This window comes from Nothoprocta perdicaria, unplaced genomic scaffold, assembly GCF_003342845.1.
Source record: "Nothoprocta perdicaria isolate Ctin4 unplaced genomic scaffold, notPer1 scaffold_49, whole genome shotgun sequence".
Taxonomy (NCBI): domain Eukaryota; kingdom Metazoa; phylum Chordata; class Aves; order Tinamiformes; family Tinamidae; genus Nothoprocta; species Nothoprocta perdicaria.
The window spans coordinates 1343222-1361465 of record NW_020455743.1 but is presented as its reverse complement, the minus strand read 5'-3'; the positions used below and the strand labels follow the sequence as shown (position 1 = coordinate 1361465).

General features: G+C 36.4%; 1 protein-coding gene across 1 annotated transcript in view; it reads right to left on the bottom strand.

Annotated features, from left to right (window-relative positions):
* The window catches only part of GK (glycerol kinase), a 34450-nt gene that overhangs the window by 15532 nt on the left and 674 nt on the right, over positions 1–18244 (bottom strand). The window contains exons 2-13 of the mRNA XM_026047308.1: positions 12631–12732; positions 11864–11970; positions 10860–10937; positions 9773–9852; positions 8698–8835; positions 7481–7590; positions 6764–6830; positions 5536–5553; positions 3298–3333; positions 2517–2584; positions 862–904; positions 111–191 (exon numbers count right to left, since the gene is read on the bottom strand). Of these exons, the coding sequence (XP_025903093.1) occupies positions 111–191; positions 862–904; positions 2517–2584; positions 3298–3333; positions 5536–5553; positions 6764–6830; positions 7481–7590; positions 8698–8835; positions 9773–9852; positions 10860–10937; positions 11864–11970; positions 12631–12732 (928 nt within the window). The remainder of the gene's footprint in view (positions 1–110; positions 192–861; positions 905–2516; positions 2585–3297; positions 3334–5535; positions 5554–6763; positions 6831–7480; positions 7591–8697; positions 8836–9772; positions 9853–10859; positions 10938–11863; positions 11971–12630; positions 12733–18244) is intronic.

The window sequence follows — 18244 nt, the reverse complement described above, 5'->3', positions numbered from 1 at the left end:
CAAAAGACATATTCTTTACTACTGTTTTCCAATATATTCAATTCCAATATTATATGTATGTAGCAAGATAATTTGTATCACTATAAAAAGGAAGAAATTACCATACTTACTTCTAGTGCATAACAAACAGGTTTGTCTCTGCCCAGTTTGTAAGCTATTGTGGTTAGAAGACCATGCTCAGAAAACACAGACTAAAAGGGGAAGAGGAAAGAAAAAGGTAAGCCATGAACAGAGGCAGAATATATAGAAAAATATTCAAAATATAATAAACAAAGTAAAATCTTTACTTAAACTTTAAATATTAAGAGTTTCAACAAAATAAATGATTTATCACTAACTAAGCACCTAAGACAGGCTCCTCAGCTAATTCCTGTTCCCACAGATAGGGCCAGAAAGTGGTAACAGATCTTTCCAAACTCTTAAAAACCAAGAATGGGAGTTCTTTAGAAAGAGATATGACTAAGAAGGATGCCTAACTTTTCCATTATTTACTAATACTACTACAGACAACAAATGGGAAAAAAAACCTCAAAGGGCAGAACTGAAGTAACCAAGTCAAGGAGAAAAGCATATGGTTAGCTAGCAGAACACTCAGCAATTCTTGTGTGAGGTTAAGAAACCTATGGAAGGAAAGAGTGAGAAACTTGCTATGGAAAATTCATGTTGGAAACTATGAAATTGAGTCTTTAACTTGAACAAATGATTATTTCCATTGTTTTGGAGTAATAGGTGCAGTTTTCCTGCAGCTACGCAGTTGACGTTAATAAATTTAAGAAAGTCTGATTTACGGTTGTATTTGAGTACTCAAAATCGTTAAAAACAAGTGAACAACTGGAAAAACAAAAAACAAAAAACACTGACCTTCTGCCCTGTATTGCACAGTAAGAAACATCCCGTTCCATACCTAGAGTCAAACGAAAGGAAAGTTAATGCCAGTATGCTTAGAGGATAACCAATTCCTGCAGTTTGGGTATCCATGATTCCACTGCAGAGGATCAAGATATGACTTTTTTTCCCTGCTTGGATGCCATGCGCTACTATTWGATCATAAAACCTTTCTCTAAAGGTTGATCCAAATGCAGGCTACTGCTGAAAGATCTTATACCAGTCAGTCTTCTCTTCCTGGCTGACAATTTCTTGCCTAGTCATTGAAACAAGGAGCATTAGGGCTGAAAACCAAGAGGGAATTCCTCTTTGGTGGCCATGTTTACTTCAAATTAAGCTGATTAGGGAAGTTACTTTATAAAGTAAGAACTGCACAAAATTAAATTCAAACTTTTAAAAGAGAAAGTTTAAGAAACTTTGTTCCCGTTTCAAGGAAATTGCTTTTTAAAATAAATATATACTGATCAAATATTTCTAAAAATCCCATTTTTCTTATTTGAAGGACCATATCACATGTACATGAGCACACATGCACACGCAATGTACAAGGACACAACTTAGTAAKAGGAATACAAAAAATACTCACTATCCACTCTAACTTATTCTAAATAATTGTCTCTTACTATTATTAATGTCCTGAAAAGCAGTAGCTTAAAATATGATTGAGAAAATTCTCAGGTATATTTGGAGAGAATAAAAGATAATATTGCGTTACAAATAATTAAAAAAAYCTCATCTGACATTCAACTACTACTGGATATTTTTTCCAAAGATCTCTTGTGTTATAAATATACTTTCTCACAATATTCATGTTGTTTTATTAAAATGCAACGCCACTAACTATTAAAATATTAAATTTGTTTACAAATGTAAAAGCTAAAGTGAAAGTTAATTAGCAACCAGCAAAGATTAATGTGTAATTAAATCTGTGAAAGTCCAATACTGCGTGTTTACCTACGTGCTCAGTTAAGCACACAATTGTAAATGGAACRGTGAGTCATTTAAACAGAGAGCTCTTCCTCAAATACATGTTTGATTATTCCAGTGCCCTGATTTAACTGACAGCTGTTTTAAACAAGGGACACTAAGAAGTTGAGAACAGAGGAGATAAAAAAAAAAAAAAAAAAAAAAAAAAAAAAAAAAAAAAAAAAAAAAAAAAGGCAGATTAACAAGTCTTCACATTAAACTGGACATGGAGCACAAACTAAATCACTAGAACATAAATGGATCCTAGCAATCTAGCAATACTTTATGTTTCTTGTCATTTGAATCTATGCAATCTAACTTTCATGCTCTCTTACACACAGCTGGTTTTARGTCCCTGAAATTAAATATTTGCAACTGCTTTAGTCTGTGCCTTGGAGAATTTTAAAATGAAAAACCACTTGCCACATAGGAATGATTCCTCACACACTTTGTTCCAAAATGTACCTTACAATTTAAAATCTTCAGTATTTTATATGAAAGTCAGGACATATTTACTTTGCAGGACTACACAGTCCAAAGGTAGAGCTGCAGTTATGTGGTAACTACAAACATATTTTGCAGTTAGACTGAAAGAGAAGACAGTTAATTCAAAACAGAGCAGTGACTGACCTACTGTTTATTGCACAACTTCTGTAATAACTTACGTATTTTTTGCCTGACCATCTTGAAAACACATTTGCCCCACAAGAGCAGCAGACTGGTCACCCAAACACTGAAAAGAGAGGGATTCTTTAGTAAATGTTGATGCATGTGATTCATGCACAGACAAGTAGCATGAGCAGATATATTTAATTCTAACTATAACCTATTAGCAGTGCTTGTGTAATTAAAATTGAGGAAGAAACCTATAGAGACAACATGTGCAAAATACTACTGTCTCCTGTGTAAGAAATGCAGGTGAAAATGAGTCGTGATAGTCAGGGTCAATTGTGACCGTGTCAATTGGTGACAATTGTGGTCAATCATAGTCAATTGGTGAACAATTTAAAGAAACCAAAGTTAAATACACTATTTGGATGTACATGATATTGGAAATAGCTGAGAATCTGTCCAACATTCATGGATAGTATATATCAGTTCATTTTATATATGTAATATGACTTGATTCCATTTTGTGATGTCACTCAGAGACCTTAAGTTTCCAACAGAAATATACAAACACATTAAAGTTGTCAAGTATACATTTAAATCCAAGACTTATTTTAGTAACTGAGTGGGTTCTTCATTATTAGCTTATTAAAAAAAAATATAAAATATATAAATACTATACATAAATAATATATACATATATATATAAATAAAATCATCAACTTAATTTGTAGCAAGATTCATTCATGTTAAAGGTGTTAAAGGTGTTTTTCCAATAAGGACACACTCATGCAGTATCAGGTTCTCATGCCAGGATTTGAGTTGAAGAGAACTCACCCCAGAAATTGGTACACCTGTCAAGGCTCCCGACTTCTGATTTAACAAAAAAAAGGAAAAAAAAAAAAGAAATAAAAAAAAAGAGAGAAGGAGAGAATTAGATTTCTAATATTTCAATTTGTAATGAGAAATAATCTATGCTTGTGTTTGAAAGGAAAATATGCATCTCAGACGTAGACACAAACCGATGAAACAAGGCTCTATGTCACGTGTCTCTAGTGTTTGAAAAGTCGCTCTTAAAGTACGTTTACGATAGAAGTGTTTGCATATTGCAAGCCAAATTTCAGATTTCAATACCACAGCCAAAAAAATGAAAACATACAGAAAAAGCTCTAATAGGCAAAAATAGAGTCAATAGAAACATTAATAAGCCTGGAACACCGTAGCATCGTCCTAGTGTGATGACAGTCATGTATGAAAATGGAAGAGACCAATGAATGTAACCTGCTTACCTCTATATAATATCCATAATCTTTTAAAATATTCAGAACCTTCTGGAACATTTCCAAAAGCACATTCTTTAACCCCATTCCTATCAACATAGGAACTAAATAATGTGCTTTGATCACATTTTAAATATATACCTGAAAACACTTGTGCATTGGCTATCCTACTGAAATATCACTGCAAAATTTATCTTATAATCATGACTAGATCAGTTAAGTGGCCTCCAAATCAAGGATTTTTTTCCATGTTTTTTTTTAAAGCAGCAGGCCACGAAAGATTTTCACTGAAGCTGCAGATCCTTCCAATGTATAAATATATGTGCGTGCGTGCGTGCGTGTGTGTGTGTGTGTGTGTGTGTGTGTGTGTGTGTGTTCATATAATCTAGTTACTGCTATGGAGGCTAACCCAACCCAAGAATTAAAACACGGGAAAAAGTAGCTAAGGGTAAATAAATAAATAAATAAATGCAGCAAGCTGTGCTATCACTGCTGTTTACATTGTATTGACATATAGTATTTTTAACTGCAAAATGTTTGCAGTTAACATTTTTTCTACCATCACTTTTGAGGTGGCAGAATCATGGTAGGAATACATGAGGCAGAACCTAGAAACTTTATTCTTCCAGACTATAGATCAATCTCAAAAAGGAAAAAATAATCTCTAAGGAAAAAGTGGGCAGGGGCCACAAGATAGGCAATGAGACATTATCATGGAGAAACACATTTCTGGTAGCAGCATTWGTTTCTCTGAGAATTTAGCACAAAGAAAGCAAAAACAAAACAAAACAAAAGAAACCCACAGATACAAGTGTTCAGGGGAAGTCTGAAGGTGAATCTTTAGGTCAATCCTTTTAAATTAAGCTTATCAAAAGCATTAATTCCTACCTGAACATAGCAAGGACTAACTATTCTGCACTAACCACCTTTCAGTTAAGACTCAGAGCAGGTAACTAAAAGTCCAGACTTTTTTCTTTTATGTCATTTTAAAAAAAAAATGCATTGAAGGCAAATAGTGTAAAAAGGAAACAAAAATTAGCAGGAAAAACGTATGGATATGCTTGATATCACTTTATAGTTCTTGAAAGAGATTTTGTTAAAACCATACTGTACAGAAAAATAAGCAGAGAATATCATGCAGTCTGTGAAGCTTAAAATGTGAAGGTGAAAAACAGCAAAGTGACTGGAAAAAAAAATGATTTTAATAACAGATACCTAATTTTAAAATACAGCATATTAAGTCCCATATAGAATTTCTTTCAAATACCAAGACATGCTTTCTAAGTCACATTCTTGCAGTAAGTATCATAAGAAATGTATACCCTGTCAATCTTTACCTCTTACTGTAATTTGTTTCTCTGTGGAACTGTGACAATGCATTTTCAGTGAAGGCATGCATGTGCATTTCCAGTAAGAATCTTAGTTWTTTTTTTAATTCTAATTTTAATTAATTGGAATTTAAGGCAATTGAGTTTATAAATGCATTAAAAAATACATTTATAGAACCAGTCAACCAACATTATTAACCAACATTAATTTGTGACTTCATTGTAAGAGGAAACATTCAACAGCCTGAAAATTAAACCAAACAAATAAAGATTACGGTTAAGAAATATCCTTGAGATGAGCTCCGATTGCAACATTTGGATATATTGGTCTCACATTTGGATATACTTGCCAAATTTATGGACCTAGAAGATGTGGTTTAACTTATCCTCTCATCAGTGGAAATGCACAACATCTGAACAGAATGAGTGAGATATGGGAGGTCTGCCTAATGAAAGCTTCTACTCACCAGGCTAGGACAGATTTTCTATAGTCAGCAAAAAAAAAAAAGAAAAAAGAAAAGAAAGAAAAAGAAAAAAAAGAATAGATGGGTGGAAAAAGGAAGAGAAAACAAAGTTGAAATTTACCAAATTTACAGTGAGCAGCTGTTTTATTTCAATTACCATGTAGCTTCATTTTGCATTTGCATCATTTGCTCACCCAAAAACAATTCCCATTCCAAATCTTCACATTACTAAAGCCAACTATGATTCCTAACGGCATCTTCATTAACAGAATAGTAAAAATATTTCAGGTTCATGCAAGTTAGAATTACATTGCACATAAAGGTCTCATAATTTTTCCTAACTACAAAACGCTTGCATGTACTTTTCAAATATACAAGATGATAAAATAGGAGGATAATAACAATTTCTACTCCATAAAAATCTCTATATCCAGCATATTCTATTCTTATGCCCTTACCTAACCAAAAGGATACGTTACATACCACAACATCACAATGAGCTGATGCTCTAGGCAACAAAACCTGAGACCTCAACCTCATGGCAACAATTCATTTTTAAGTAATATTCATAGCTGCATGGAAAGCAGTGTGATTAAGAAAACATCATAAYGCTCTAAAAGATTTTAAAGTGAATTGCTATATAAATATACACTGCAGGGAGAGTTTGTTTTTCAAAAGGAAGGCAACCAAAGGTGTTATTTGTCATTTCACAGTCCACGTAAGCTAAACCTTGCCTTCAGTTATGAGGAAATGAGCCAYTGCACAACTTGTCCAGGTTTCTTAAGCAGTGAAGACCTCCATAGCAATTCTCATCATCTCTCTGAAAATTTCAGTTGTACAAGAAGCATAATGATTATGCCCTATTTACAGAAATCTCATTACTTTTAATCTAGTGATTAAATTGCAGTATGACTTCTACATTCTGCCTGACAGTTTCAAACTTAGCAAGTATTTGACAGTAAAAATATTTTTTTAGTCTTATCAGAATCGCTCACAACTTGTTTTGCCATTTGAGGCCTAAAGTAGAAAACAGTAAATTTTCACCTTCCAGAATATTGCACAGCAATAGATACAGTAATCATGAATCAAGCAATACTGGTCTAGAAAATGGCATTAGTTTTTCTTTATGCTAATTCTGCTAATTTATACTGATATGGTTTTATCTTTACAAGATTATCTTCATGCATAAATTAAAAAAACAAAACAAAACAAACAAAACCAAAAAACATACCATCAGGCCATAAATCTCAGAAGAGCTTCGTACTTTTGGAAGTATTTCCATGGGAATATCAAAGAACCTGAACACAATGCAAAATAAGTCATGTATACAATTACAGCTAAATCAGAAAGCAGGTTGCCTTTTTTTTTTCCTCTTAAATAGATTAAGCTAAAATATAAAAACTGCCTACAGTGGTAACCTTGATTTCTAGGGTTTAATCTATGACTGCCTGCTTCTCTACTTTTTACAGTGCACGATACTGCATTATGAAGTAAAAGCTTATATATTTTAATATTTTGAAGAAACTCTTCTTCCCAGCTCTTCTTTGTGGGAAGTCATTCCTCTTACAACAGTATCTTTAGTTATATTCAAATATGTAGATATAAATATATACAATAAATTAAACTGGTAAATCTAAACTTAAAACTCTACAGACACTATTGTAGTAACTGTCTTACAAATTTGTCTGTTAAATAAATTTTAAAAACCTACTAAGTGTTATCATCTCCATGAGTCAGCCTTCCAGCTACAAAAGAAAACGAAAATCAAGGCTTGCTCTCTTTAATAAGTTTAATAGTGGTAATGTGAGCATTTGGAGACAACAACAAATTCTAATTACTAATGGTAACAGTAAATACAATAACAACTGCTGATATTAGTCTAGATGAGATTCTTACTATTCTTAAAAAATATTACTTACTAAATCTATTAATGAAAATCTGAGCTTACTGGCAGAGTTCAGGATCCCAGTCCAAGGAATGAATGTTGAAGAGCATGGTTCTACTGGCATTGGTCACATCTGTGCAGTGAACACCTCCATTCTTCCCACCTGTCAAACTCTGAATAAGCACATCAGCAGTATGAGCCAGGAAAAGTTACGACTTCAACRAAGTTCCAAAAAGTTCTAAATTTACAAAGCTTTAAACTCAGTTCTAAACTCTGCTGGTTTCACAACCGCTAAAGAGACAGATCGAATCACAGAATCATCACAGTTGGAGAAGACCTTCGAGATCACCGAGCTCAACTGTAGGCCCTTCAGCACCCTGCCTGCTAAACTGTGTCCCCAAGCGCCTCATCCACACGTTTCTTCAACACTGCCAGAGACGGTGACTCCACTGCTTCCCTAGGCAGCCTGCTCCAGTGCTTCACCACTCTCCCCATGTAGAAATTCTCCCTAATGTCTAACCTGAACCTCCTCTGGTGCAACTTGAGATTGTTTCCTCTTGTCCTATTAGTTATTCTGGAGAAGAGATAGACCCCTGCCTCACTGCAGACTCCTCTCAGGTAGTTGCAGAGAGTGATAAGGTCTCCCCTGAAACTGCTCTTTTCCAGACTAAACCATCCCAGCAACCTCAGCCGCCCCTCGTAAGGTCTGTGCTCCAGCCCCTTCACCAGCTTCACTGCCCTAATATAATGGAACAAAACCATAACAGACGTAACAAGGACACAGGACTAATGCCTGGATTCTTACAGTGCACAAGTGGCTAATACACCTTTCAAAGCCCAAGATTTTTCAAAAGCATCAACAGAATTTCACCACAACCTATAAATGGAAAAACCTACAAAATAAAATCACATAATTTAAAAAGTGTGTACTGAAGAGACGGTGTGATATGTGGGCATCACTACAGTTACAGTGCTTTTACTAGAACTGTATCGCTCTGCCTATAAGCTCTGCTAAAAATGGTCTTATTTAGTAAATGCTTAGTTGTGAAACTAAAAATACCTTTTTTAAATGAAGAAAAATAAATTGTTCAGAAAACAGAAATTGTTTGTGTCTGAACTAGAATTGTTCAGAATATTATAGTAGAATATGTTAAACATAGCAAGTAAGTGCACAAAWTTTGTTTTTGTCTGTCTTCACCAGAAAATGCTGGTGAATAAGGCATATTCAATGGTAATCCTTAAAAAAAAWGGGAATAACTTATGAACTCATAAATACATACCCATATAAGCCATGAATCAATAGTCCCAAACATAGCTCTCCCATCATCAACTGCTTGCTTGATTTCTTCCACATTATCCAAAAGCCATCGAAGTTTCACTGCACTAAAATAAGTGCTAAGTGGAAGACCAGTTCTGAACTATAAAATTAAAAAACAAAAAAGTTAAGACCATGTAACTGACTATTACAKTTAGAGGTGAAAGTAGTGAGAAAAAAAATGTGAAAAAGCCCAAAGAAATTACAAAATCTTGTTTTCTAAATAAGCAAAAGGCACACAATATGTAAGCCTGAAAATATCAAAACTAAACCATTAGTGCATTAAAGGACAAAGATCAAAATGCAGGTCACAAAACACAGGTCAAAGACCATTTACGTGGAAATGGTTGTTTGCAGAAGTCCTATCTTATCTAAGATAACTCCATATGACTGGTCAGCAAACAATGATGGGAAAAAAAAAAAAAGAAAAGAAAAAAAAGAGGAGCAACACAACATAGGAAAGATGGAATTTGTATTCTACTTTTACTTAGAGGGTAAATAGCTTTATATGCTTTTTGACAATCATTTCCTGCCTATGTTCATTAAGTAATGAATTATGACACCATTTTGCAAGCATTTACCTTCCAAATATAAATGTACATGTGTATATTTACTTTTTAATATTTCCCTACTTGCAAAATTTATTGCATTAACTTTAAAACAGATACACAATAAGAAATTATATATTTACATAAATAAATAGATTTTAGATGAGAATGCTTGTACTTGCTCCTGATTTTTKGAGCAACGTCATCACTGAACAGGAACCACAAAATTAAGTCTTGCTGACAATTATTCTTTTAACTTCTCTAGTGAGTTACATAGGAAGAGTGATCAACTTATCTCAAGGAAAATAAAACCAGATATAGTCTTAAATTTGTGTAGTGTACTAAGCACATTTTTTATTATATGACAAACTAAAAAGGGATTGAAAGCTACAACCACGTCACTTTGTTATATGGAATTTTAAGCACACATCTCTTAAAACCATTATATACTATAGCGCCAACTGTTCAGTTACTAGGCTGAAATAACCTTACCTTAAAAAAGGATTTATTTTTTCCTGGGATTCTTTTAAGAAGGCGTTCAACTGTTGACTGTGTTCTCAAGTCAAGCCACACTAAAAGTCCAAATAAAATTAATTAATCAAATCCTTTAATACATGAACAGTGACATCTACGAGCTTCTCCTATAAAACTGGAGTTCCTATCAGTAGACTCCTGCCTTTATGTCTTTATTAATTAACTGAAAGAACGGATTCAGATACTTAATGGATTGTTGCAAAAATTAAAACTGGTCAGGACTCATTCTATTTAGAAAAACAAATTATTTCATAAATCAAAACAAGACTTCCACATAATAGGTTATATATCTTTTTCCGACCAGAGTGTAAACAAATGACTAACTATACCTTTTAGTTTATAGCAGATGAATGTCAAAATTAGAAGGCTAAAACAAACACTAAGTTGATTATTTACTATTACTATGAAAACTTTGAACTAAAGCACTATAACAGAGTTATCAAGGCACAGCTTGGCATAACATATAGTAGTAAACAACATATATKTGAACATGAAGGTACTGCTCTTTTAATCACACTACGCTAAACTAAATTATCTAGTATTTGSCATGGGCTAAAAGCACAAACACAGAGAATTACCACTTCTCTGCTGATAAAATCTGAAAAAGCCACAGTTTTAAATTTAAATTATGCAAATCCAAGCCAGTATATTATATTAATTAATTATATTTACTTAAAATGCTTTGTTGGTTGGTCGTTTTTTTGTTTTCCATTTATGTTAAATCAAAAGAATCCTGAAGAATTGGTAAGCTCCTTCATTTAAAAGAAAGTGATTTGGCCTAAGTCAGAGCTTTATTGCACGCTAATGATGCACAAAACCCAACAAGGCTTTGCCTTTTTGTTGAAAGTCTATAAAACGACTTATTAATCCATTCAATAATAACTGTAACAAATAGGCCCCAATTGCATCTGCTCATACAAACTCAGAACTTATAAGAGAGATCACCAAAACCAAAGCAGCGAGGAGGAAACCTGCACAGAATCAGGAAAGCATTTTTCTACAACACACTTGACAATATTTCATATTTAGAAAGTACAGTAGTTACCAATGGCATTATAAAGAGGCTCGCCCGTCGTCTTGTCCCAAACCACTGTTGTTTCTCTCTGATTGCTGACTCCAATGGCTTCAGGACAGAACAGAAAGAAGGATCCTTTTCAGAAGGTTTACTTTCCCCTTTTGCGGGGTGAGTGGGGTAGGGTGGGGTGGAGAGAAGGGAGGAACAGGTAAGGAGAAGGGGAAAGTAAATGGGAAATAAAATGCTTCCAACTTTTTCATGTTATAGTGTAGAAATATTACTTTTAAAACCATAACTTTAATCTGTTGCTGCTTAACTCATGTGCTTTGCATCTCTCTCTCATTTTTGCCACAAAATGACATGGCAACAAAACTGACAGCGAAATTAGTTTTTGCCAATAGATCCTATTTTAAATGGCAACATTTTTCACTTATCACTTGTCTCTTATTTTGCAAGTTTACAGAATCACAGAATGGTTAAGGTTGGAAGGCACCTCAAGAGATCATCTAATCCAACCCCCTGCTCCAGCAGGGACACCCAGAGCACGGGGCACAGGGCGGCATCCAGGCGGGTTTGGAAGATCTCCAGAGAAGGAGACTCCACAGCCTCCCTGGGCAGCTTGTGCCAGGGCTCTGGCACCCTCACAGGAAAGAAGTTCCTCCTCACRTGGAGATGGAACTGCCTGTGTTCCAACTTGTACCCATTACCCTGTGTCCTGTCACTGGCCACCACCGAGAAGAGCTTGGCCCCTTCCTCTCTACATTCCCCCTTTATGAACTTATACATGTTAATCAGATCCCCTCTCACCCTTCTCTTCTCCAAGCTAAACAGGCCCAACTCACTCAGTCTCTCACTATTTGTAGACTTTGCATTGCTAAAATGCATGAATGAATTCTCAAGACTGCTAACATTTTTTTCTGAGGGCTCACTATGCTGCCACCTTTCTATGCATTGACTTCTTAAAAGTAGGGAATCTGCTTTGCTCAGTCGTAAGCACGTTAAAGCCCTCAGTTGCCCTTAAGTACTAGAAATACCTTTTATGTTAGTGATGTCAATGTTCAGTTGTTGCAGTTTCTCACAGGTCTTTTCTACACATTCATGGACTGATTTTAAGATTTCCTTTGGGTCTTGTTCTACCCATCTTGAACAAACAGTAAACATCAGTCAATAGATTAAAATAACAACAACAAAGAGAAGCTACATTTAAGACAAAGATGGAAGGTTTCCAAATCTGACTGAGAAACACCTGAATATTTGATGCAAGCCTAGTTACAAAGCCTAATTACAAATATGTTTTACATATCCAGAAAAAGTATGATGGATTCCAAAATCCTTTTAAAGACTAAGTTGTATTTCCACAGAAAAATGTCTGTAGAAAATAGAGAATTTTGTTTTGCTTTGTTTCCACACAGGTAAACGCTAGGTCAATTAAGTACAAAAAATAAACAAACCAAACCAAAACAAAACTAAAAACACCAAACAAACATGCAAACTAAGCAAATTTCAATGCAAAAGAATATGATTAAACTGTAGGAATGGCCAATGTTCCACTTTAAACATGATGGCAAAGGASAGATTAATGATTGGTCAGTGATTTAGATTTAAGTAATTTAAGTTTATCTTGCTTAAGAGCACGTACTGGATATCAATATACTTGTTATGCCATCTTTTCTACTATGCAATCTTTTACAGCAATATCATGTTCTTGATTATTCAGCAACTTTGGATTTAAACAATCATACATGAAATTAAGAAAGTTCTACTGAAATGTAGAAAACATACAAAAGCAGAGAATTCATACCCTTCCTTGGGGAATTTCTGTTGAATCTCAACTTGATGGTGACTCAAGAGCTCTGCTGTCTTTGCATTAAAAACCTGTAAATGGATCACACAACTGAAATTACTATGAACACATAAGTTTAAACAGCAATAAATYAACATTATTTCTATTCAAAAAAACCACAGTGATAACTAATAGTTGTTTTTCTTGTCTATCATCATCACCTACAACAAAAAGGCAAACATACACTTAACGTTGGTTATATGCATTTTTGTATTTAAGTGAACAAAGAATACTTAGGTAAAGCTTTTGCCAATTATAACCACTATGTTTTTTCGATGGATAGCCACATTGGAGGTTATAAACACTGGCCTCATTACGTATTTTGGAACATATTTCTCTGTTTGTAATATACCAGCTGCTAGCTACAATACCATTAATCTAGTCCCTGCTCTGACACTGATGCCACAGGTATGCTGTGTCCTGGCTTACCTCACTTTYAGGACAAGTGATTTGAAAAGACATGGACCTGAAATAGCAGAAGGAACCAAACTGCAATGACAGAAGAGGGACCCAGGCAGAACCCAGTTTCTTTTGAATCTACAAATACTGAACACATGAAAAATCTGACAAGGAAAAACCTCAGTGCAACATCACAATGCATTAAAAAAAAAGAGAGAAAGAAAAGACAATACCAACTATTTCATCAGACTTGTCTGCACAACTGTTACTATCTTTTCTACACTTCATTGCCAATACTCTAATTTCAATCCACAAGTTGCAGGATTTTCTCTCAAAGCTTGAAAGCCATAAATTCTTGATTTCATTTAGATAGCCAAGTTTACTTGAACTTTCATAAAAATTGCAACCAAGCAGATAATGAAATTCTGATTCTTTCATTTTTTTGAAGCCTTATAGAACATCTTTAAAGTGAACCTTTAAGGTTTATAAATATTAATTATATTTATAATATATATGGAGTGTATACACATATATATATATATATGGAATGCGAGACCTGCAGATGACCCAGGTTGAAGCTCTGGCACACCCAGGCTTTTTTAAGCCTCCTCTAGAGCAAGCTGTTCCAATGGGGATAAATTATGAGCAGAACAAGYAACAATACAAACTCAGAGACTTCTCATGCCCACGGAGCATACCTAGGTAAACATGCTATCAACCACAAGCCAACCACAACCTTTTAACTTCCTCCACAAAAGCAGCAGACACTCCCAGCACCTCAGGGTAAGGGATTAGCAAGCTTCACYGAGAACAATTCTGTGCTCTGTATCAGTACTAGAATTGCCATGAAGTGACGAAAGCTGTGGGTAACTGAGACATGGAAGAGGGGAATAAACAAACAAAGCAGGAGCCCTTCAAGAAGCTATTATCAAAAATAGATGAAAAAAATAAAAATCTGTCCTTCCTTATTTCTTTATGATAGTGATGAAAAAGAAAGAGAAATGCAGACAGTAAGTAGGAGCGATTCAGAGAAGGTCAACAAATTCTTTCTGAAACAGGTTTGAACTCTATTTCTGTCACTGCTTTTCTTCTTTTCATATTCATTATGAGCTCAATCCGGATTATGATTCTGAGCTCTCACTTTTTGTAGGAAAGGAAACAAAGTTGGTTTTGTCCCGTTGTGTGAGCAGTTGCCATGCAAGGATGGCCTGTGCCATTTGAACCTGTGGAGCTATTTTGCTACAGGAATGGTGGGCAAAAGACTGTTTAAATGGCTACAGATGTATCTCTACTTAGCTATACTGCATAGCTAAGCGAACAGATAAGATAAAGGGCAGCTCATTTAATGCCATCTCTTTGCAGGAACTCTGATGTAACACGTGGCATCTTATGAAGGGATGTGACAGCTGAATGGTAATACACTCAGTTCTTATCCTACTGAAAAAGGATTCAGCGCCATCAGTTGTAGCAATTTTCAAAGAAGGTGGCTTACAGAGAAGTGTGAGAATCACAGAAGTGATTCAAGTCAGGAAGTAGTAGTGAAAAAATAGGAACAAYATCACAAAGGCTTTAGAAGTAACTATTGATGACTTCTGGGCTTTGCCACTCAGGATAGTCATGTAACCGCCCACAAAAAAGCAAAACAAAACAAAACACATTTCTGTCAGCCTGTCTCTTCCCGAGTTAAGCTGAACCAGTTAAAGTTCAGCAGGAAAACAAAGTTAGAGAGGGAGTTTAGAAATTGCACTGAAATCAGCCCAATTAGGGGCAGGCTGACAGGGGGATGCTAATTCAACCCTTGGTTTTTAACTAGGATTTGCAGATAGAATTCTGAAGAAGCTCAGTTTAATAAAGGGGTGCTTATAAATGTGGGAAGAAAGAGCAAAACTGCAACGTCTTTTAGGGTAAAAATGTTAAAAGCTGACAGGCAGGGAAAGGTCACAGCACCTATGATATTTGTTAACTGTTCTTGTTAACGATACAATTAGTTTTGTTTTTCTAAAAGGTGGAGCTACTTCAGAAGACGAGATGAGTGTACTCCCATCTTAAGGATAATCACACTGGATATCTTTTTTTTTAATTAAAAGCCTTTTTGTGTTTATCAAAAAGAAGGGTTATAGTGTAGTATAATTTTACTTAAAGTATATCTTCTGCAGAGAAAGAAGCAGCAGAGAGAAGTGCTCTGCCGCGCYGGGTAGCGCATCCCCCATGGCAGGCTGAGCTGGAGCGCGGACTGCTGCACACGTACGTCCGCACTCACACAAACAGGTCAATCTGGGCTCTTCCGAGGTAAAATGCCAGAGAAACCACCCAGCAAACATCCTTCAAGAGACCAGACAGCGGTTCACCTGGCCATTAGCTCCTGACCACAATATTTTTAACATGAAAAGAAGAAAGTACAATGAATTTTTATGATACAATTCTTGAATTTGGTGAAACTCCAGCTTTATCAAAGGAGAGTTGAAATCTAAAAAATAATAACTATATTTTAAAAGCAAGTAGGGTAGTAAAGAAGAGATCCGAATTAAAACCCCTGAGACAAGAAGACAGCATAGGCTGAAAGTCTGTGTTGTGTGTGAATGAAATACACAAAAGATAAATAAGGAGTGAAAGTAACAGAAATATTTTTTAATTTCCGATGCTTTCAAAACTACCTACATGAGCCATCTGTGCTCATACAGTCTTGCTCACATAAGCTGGAGAATTTCAGAAAATTTAGTTTATGTCCAGGCAGAATCACAGATCAATTTATGCTGGCAGGACTCCCTAGAGGTCACTCGAGCCACTGCTCCAACAGGGCTGAATTCTAAGACAGACCAGGTTGCTCAGAGCCTTTTCCAGTMAAGTGCTGAGTATGTGCAAGGAAGGAAAGTGCACAGGCTTGTTGGGCTCCTGTTCCTGTTCCTTTGACCTCCGCATAATCAAGACTTTCTTCCTTGGATCTATTTGCTAGCTCCCTTGCTGCGACCTCTGTTCAGCGCCAGTTGCCCTTTTGCTGTGCACTTTTGGGAAGAGCCTGGCTCTGTTCTCTCTCAAACCACTGCTGGGTCCTCAGAGACATCAGTAACATCCCCAGGAGCCCCCCGAGGCTGCACAAGCCCAGGACTCGCAGCCCCTCCTCGCATGAGCTGCAGCCTGCAGACCGTGTTAGAGACCCTCCTGGACCTACTCCACCTCTTCAGTCCCCTCCTTGCTCTGGGGGCACCACCACAGGACACAGGAGATGCTGCTTCACAAGTGCYACCCAGCTGGGAACAGCTGCTGCCTGTCACCCTTGCCATTGACCTTCACCATGGCCAGGACACARGGCTGACGGGGTCACCCAGCTGCCCACCACATCCCCCAGGGCCACCCCACAGTCCCCTCTCGGGACAGCTGCAGGGGGTCCTGTCCCAAGATTTGAAATTCAACCGTGTTGAGAATCACGGCACTTCATTACACATCACAACCTCCTCACTTCGTTGAGAAGCTTCTGCCAGGCCAGTCCTCCCACCAGAGCTCCAGGCTGCTGCTCCCTGCAAGTTGTTGTCACTCGCAAACTTGCTGAGAGTGAATCCAGGCTGTTGAGGAGGATATAAACCCCAAGCAACACACCGAATAAACCCCACGGATCACCAGTTCTAAACTGACAATCATTTAGGCTTTGACACTACCCCTGGGCCCCAATGGACCAGGCAGTTTTTCACCCACACATCTTGAATTCTAATCAACATCATATGCCCCCCGTTTTAAAATCTCACTAGAGGTTGCATGGTGTTACTGACGATAATACCTTCATAATACTAATAATACACACATGATAGTAGACACGCAAAGTAAACAATTTCATGTGGCTTTTGGCACAGACACAAAGATGAAGATGATTGGAAAGAAAAAAAAAAAAAGAAAAAATGCACATCCAGAGTGGTKGGAAGGATGTGCAGAACAACTAACCCAGTAAAAGAATGGAGGTAACAGGAGAGTCAATGAGATAGTCCACACTGAAAGAACTGCACATCTTACATTTCATCAAGGAATATTTCAAAAGAAAATCTTTTTTCTAATTCTAGCAATCTTGTTCCAGCACAGACTTTTCCTGGCACATACGTTAGTCATTATCTGAATGACCGACAGGATTGATAATAATCACTGCACACCTTGCCTACTTCTCTCCCCGTGTTATGATTTTAACTGAGAGATAAAATAGCTTTTTTTTTTTTTGCTCAAATTCACATAGTTTTATTATCATAATAAATTTACCACATGGCTAGGTTTAAGAGAACGYTGCATTTTGAAATGAACTGAGAGAAACCGAAATGAACACAAAAAGAAATGAGAATAGTAGTAGATACGAAACCCTTTAAAAAAAAAAAAATAAGATCTCATTCACGGGTCCCTGAAACCTTCAACAGAGTAAATATATCTTACATAAAGGGAGGATAAACCCATGTATATACCAACTATGTAGTCTATGGTATATAGAYCTATATAGTCTATGATAACTATGCACTATATACCATAAAAAATTCCTTAGTAGAAGAGTTTATAAAAAGAATTTCAATGTAAATTTAAAGCTTATAGTATCTCTTTAAGTTACACTAGTGCTATCCTTTTACTATGAGAAAAGATAATTCAGCTGAGTACATGTAAAGCAGATACAATTTATCTGCAAGTGTTTCAGGGACCTCTTTAAAAAAAAATACATATATACATATATATTTTTTTTCCCCCAAAAGGCCTCATCACTGGCATCCAAGATAGCTGCCTGGTGTCATTTGTCATTTTGGCACTTCTCTCCTCCCCCAGATCTCTGCTTTGTCATTTGACAATCCCATGAAGGTCACGATATTGAGTAATAATGGTTACACAGGTCAAGAAGATATGCTGGTCCCCTGCATCATGAAGGCCAACGGTACATGGGAGAAGTGCTAGGAAAAGAGCAAGAGCAAAGGAAGAAAATCTTATTTTTAGGGGGAAAAAAAAAAAAAGAGAAAGCACATTTGAGAGCCTTTTCTGTGTAGCTATTTGCTCAGTTTCGTTTCCACTTCGTGCAATCGAGCACCAGTGGAAACTGCGACCCGGATCCAAGGCAGCCCGCCCGGACTCAGCGCCCGGCGCGGGGACGGGGCACGCAGGCTGCACAGCACGCGCGACCCGCGGCACGGTTACACGCGGCAACGGGCGGGAGGCCGCC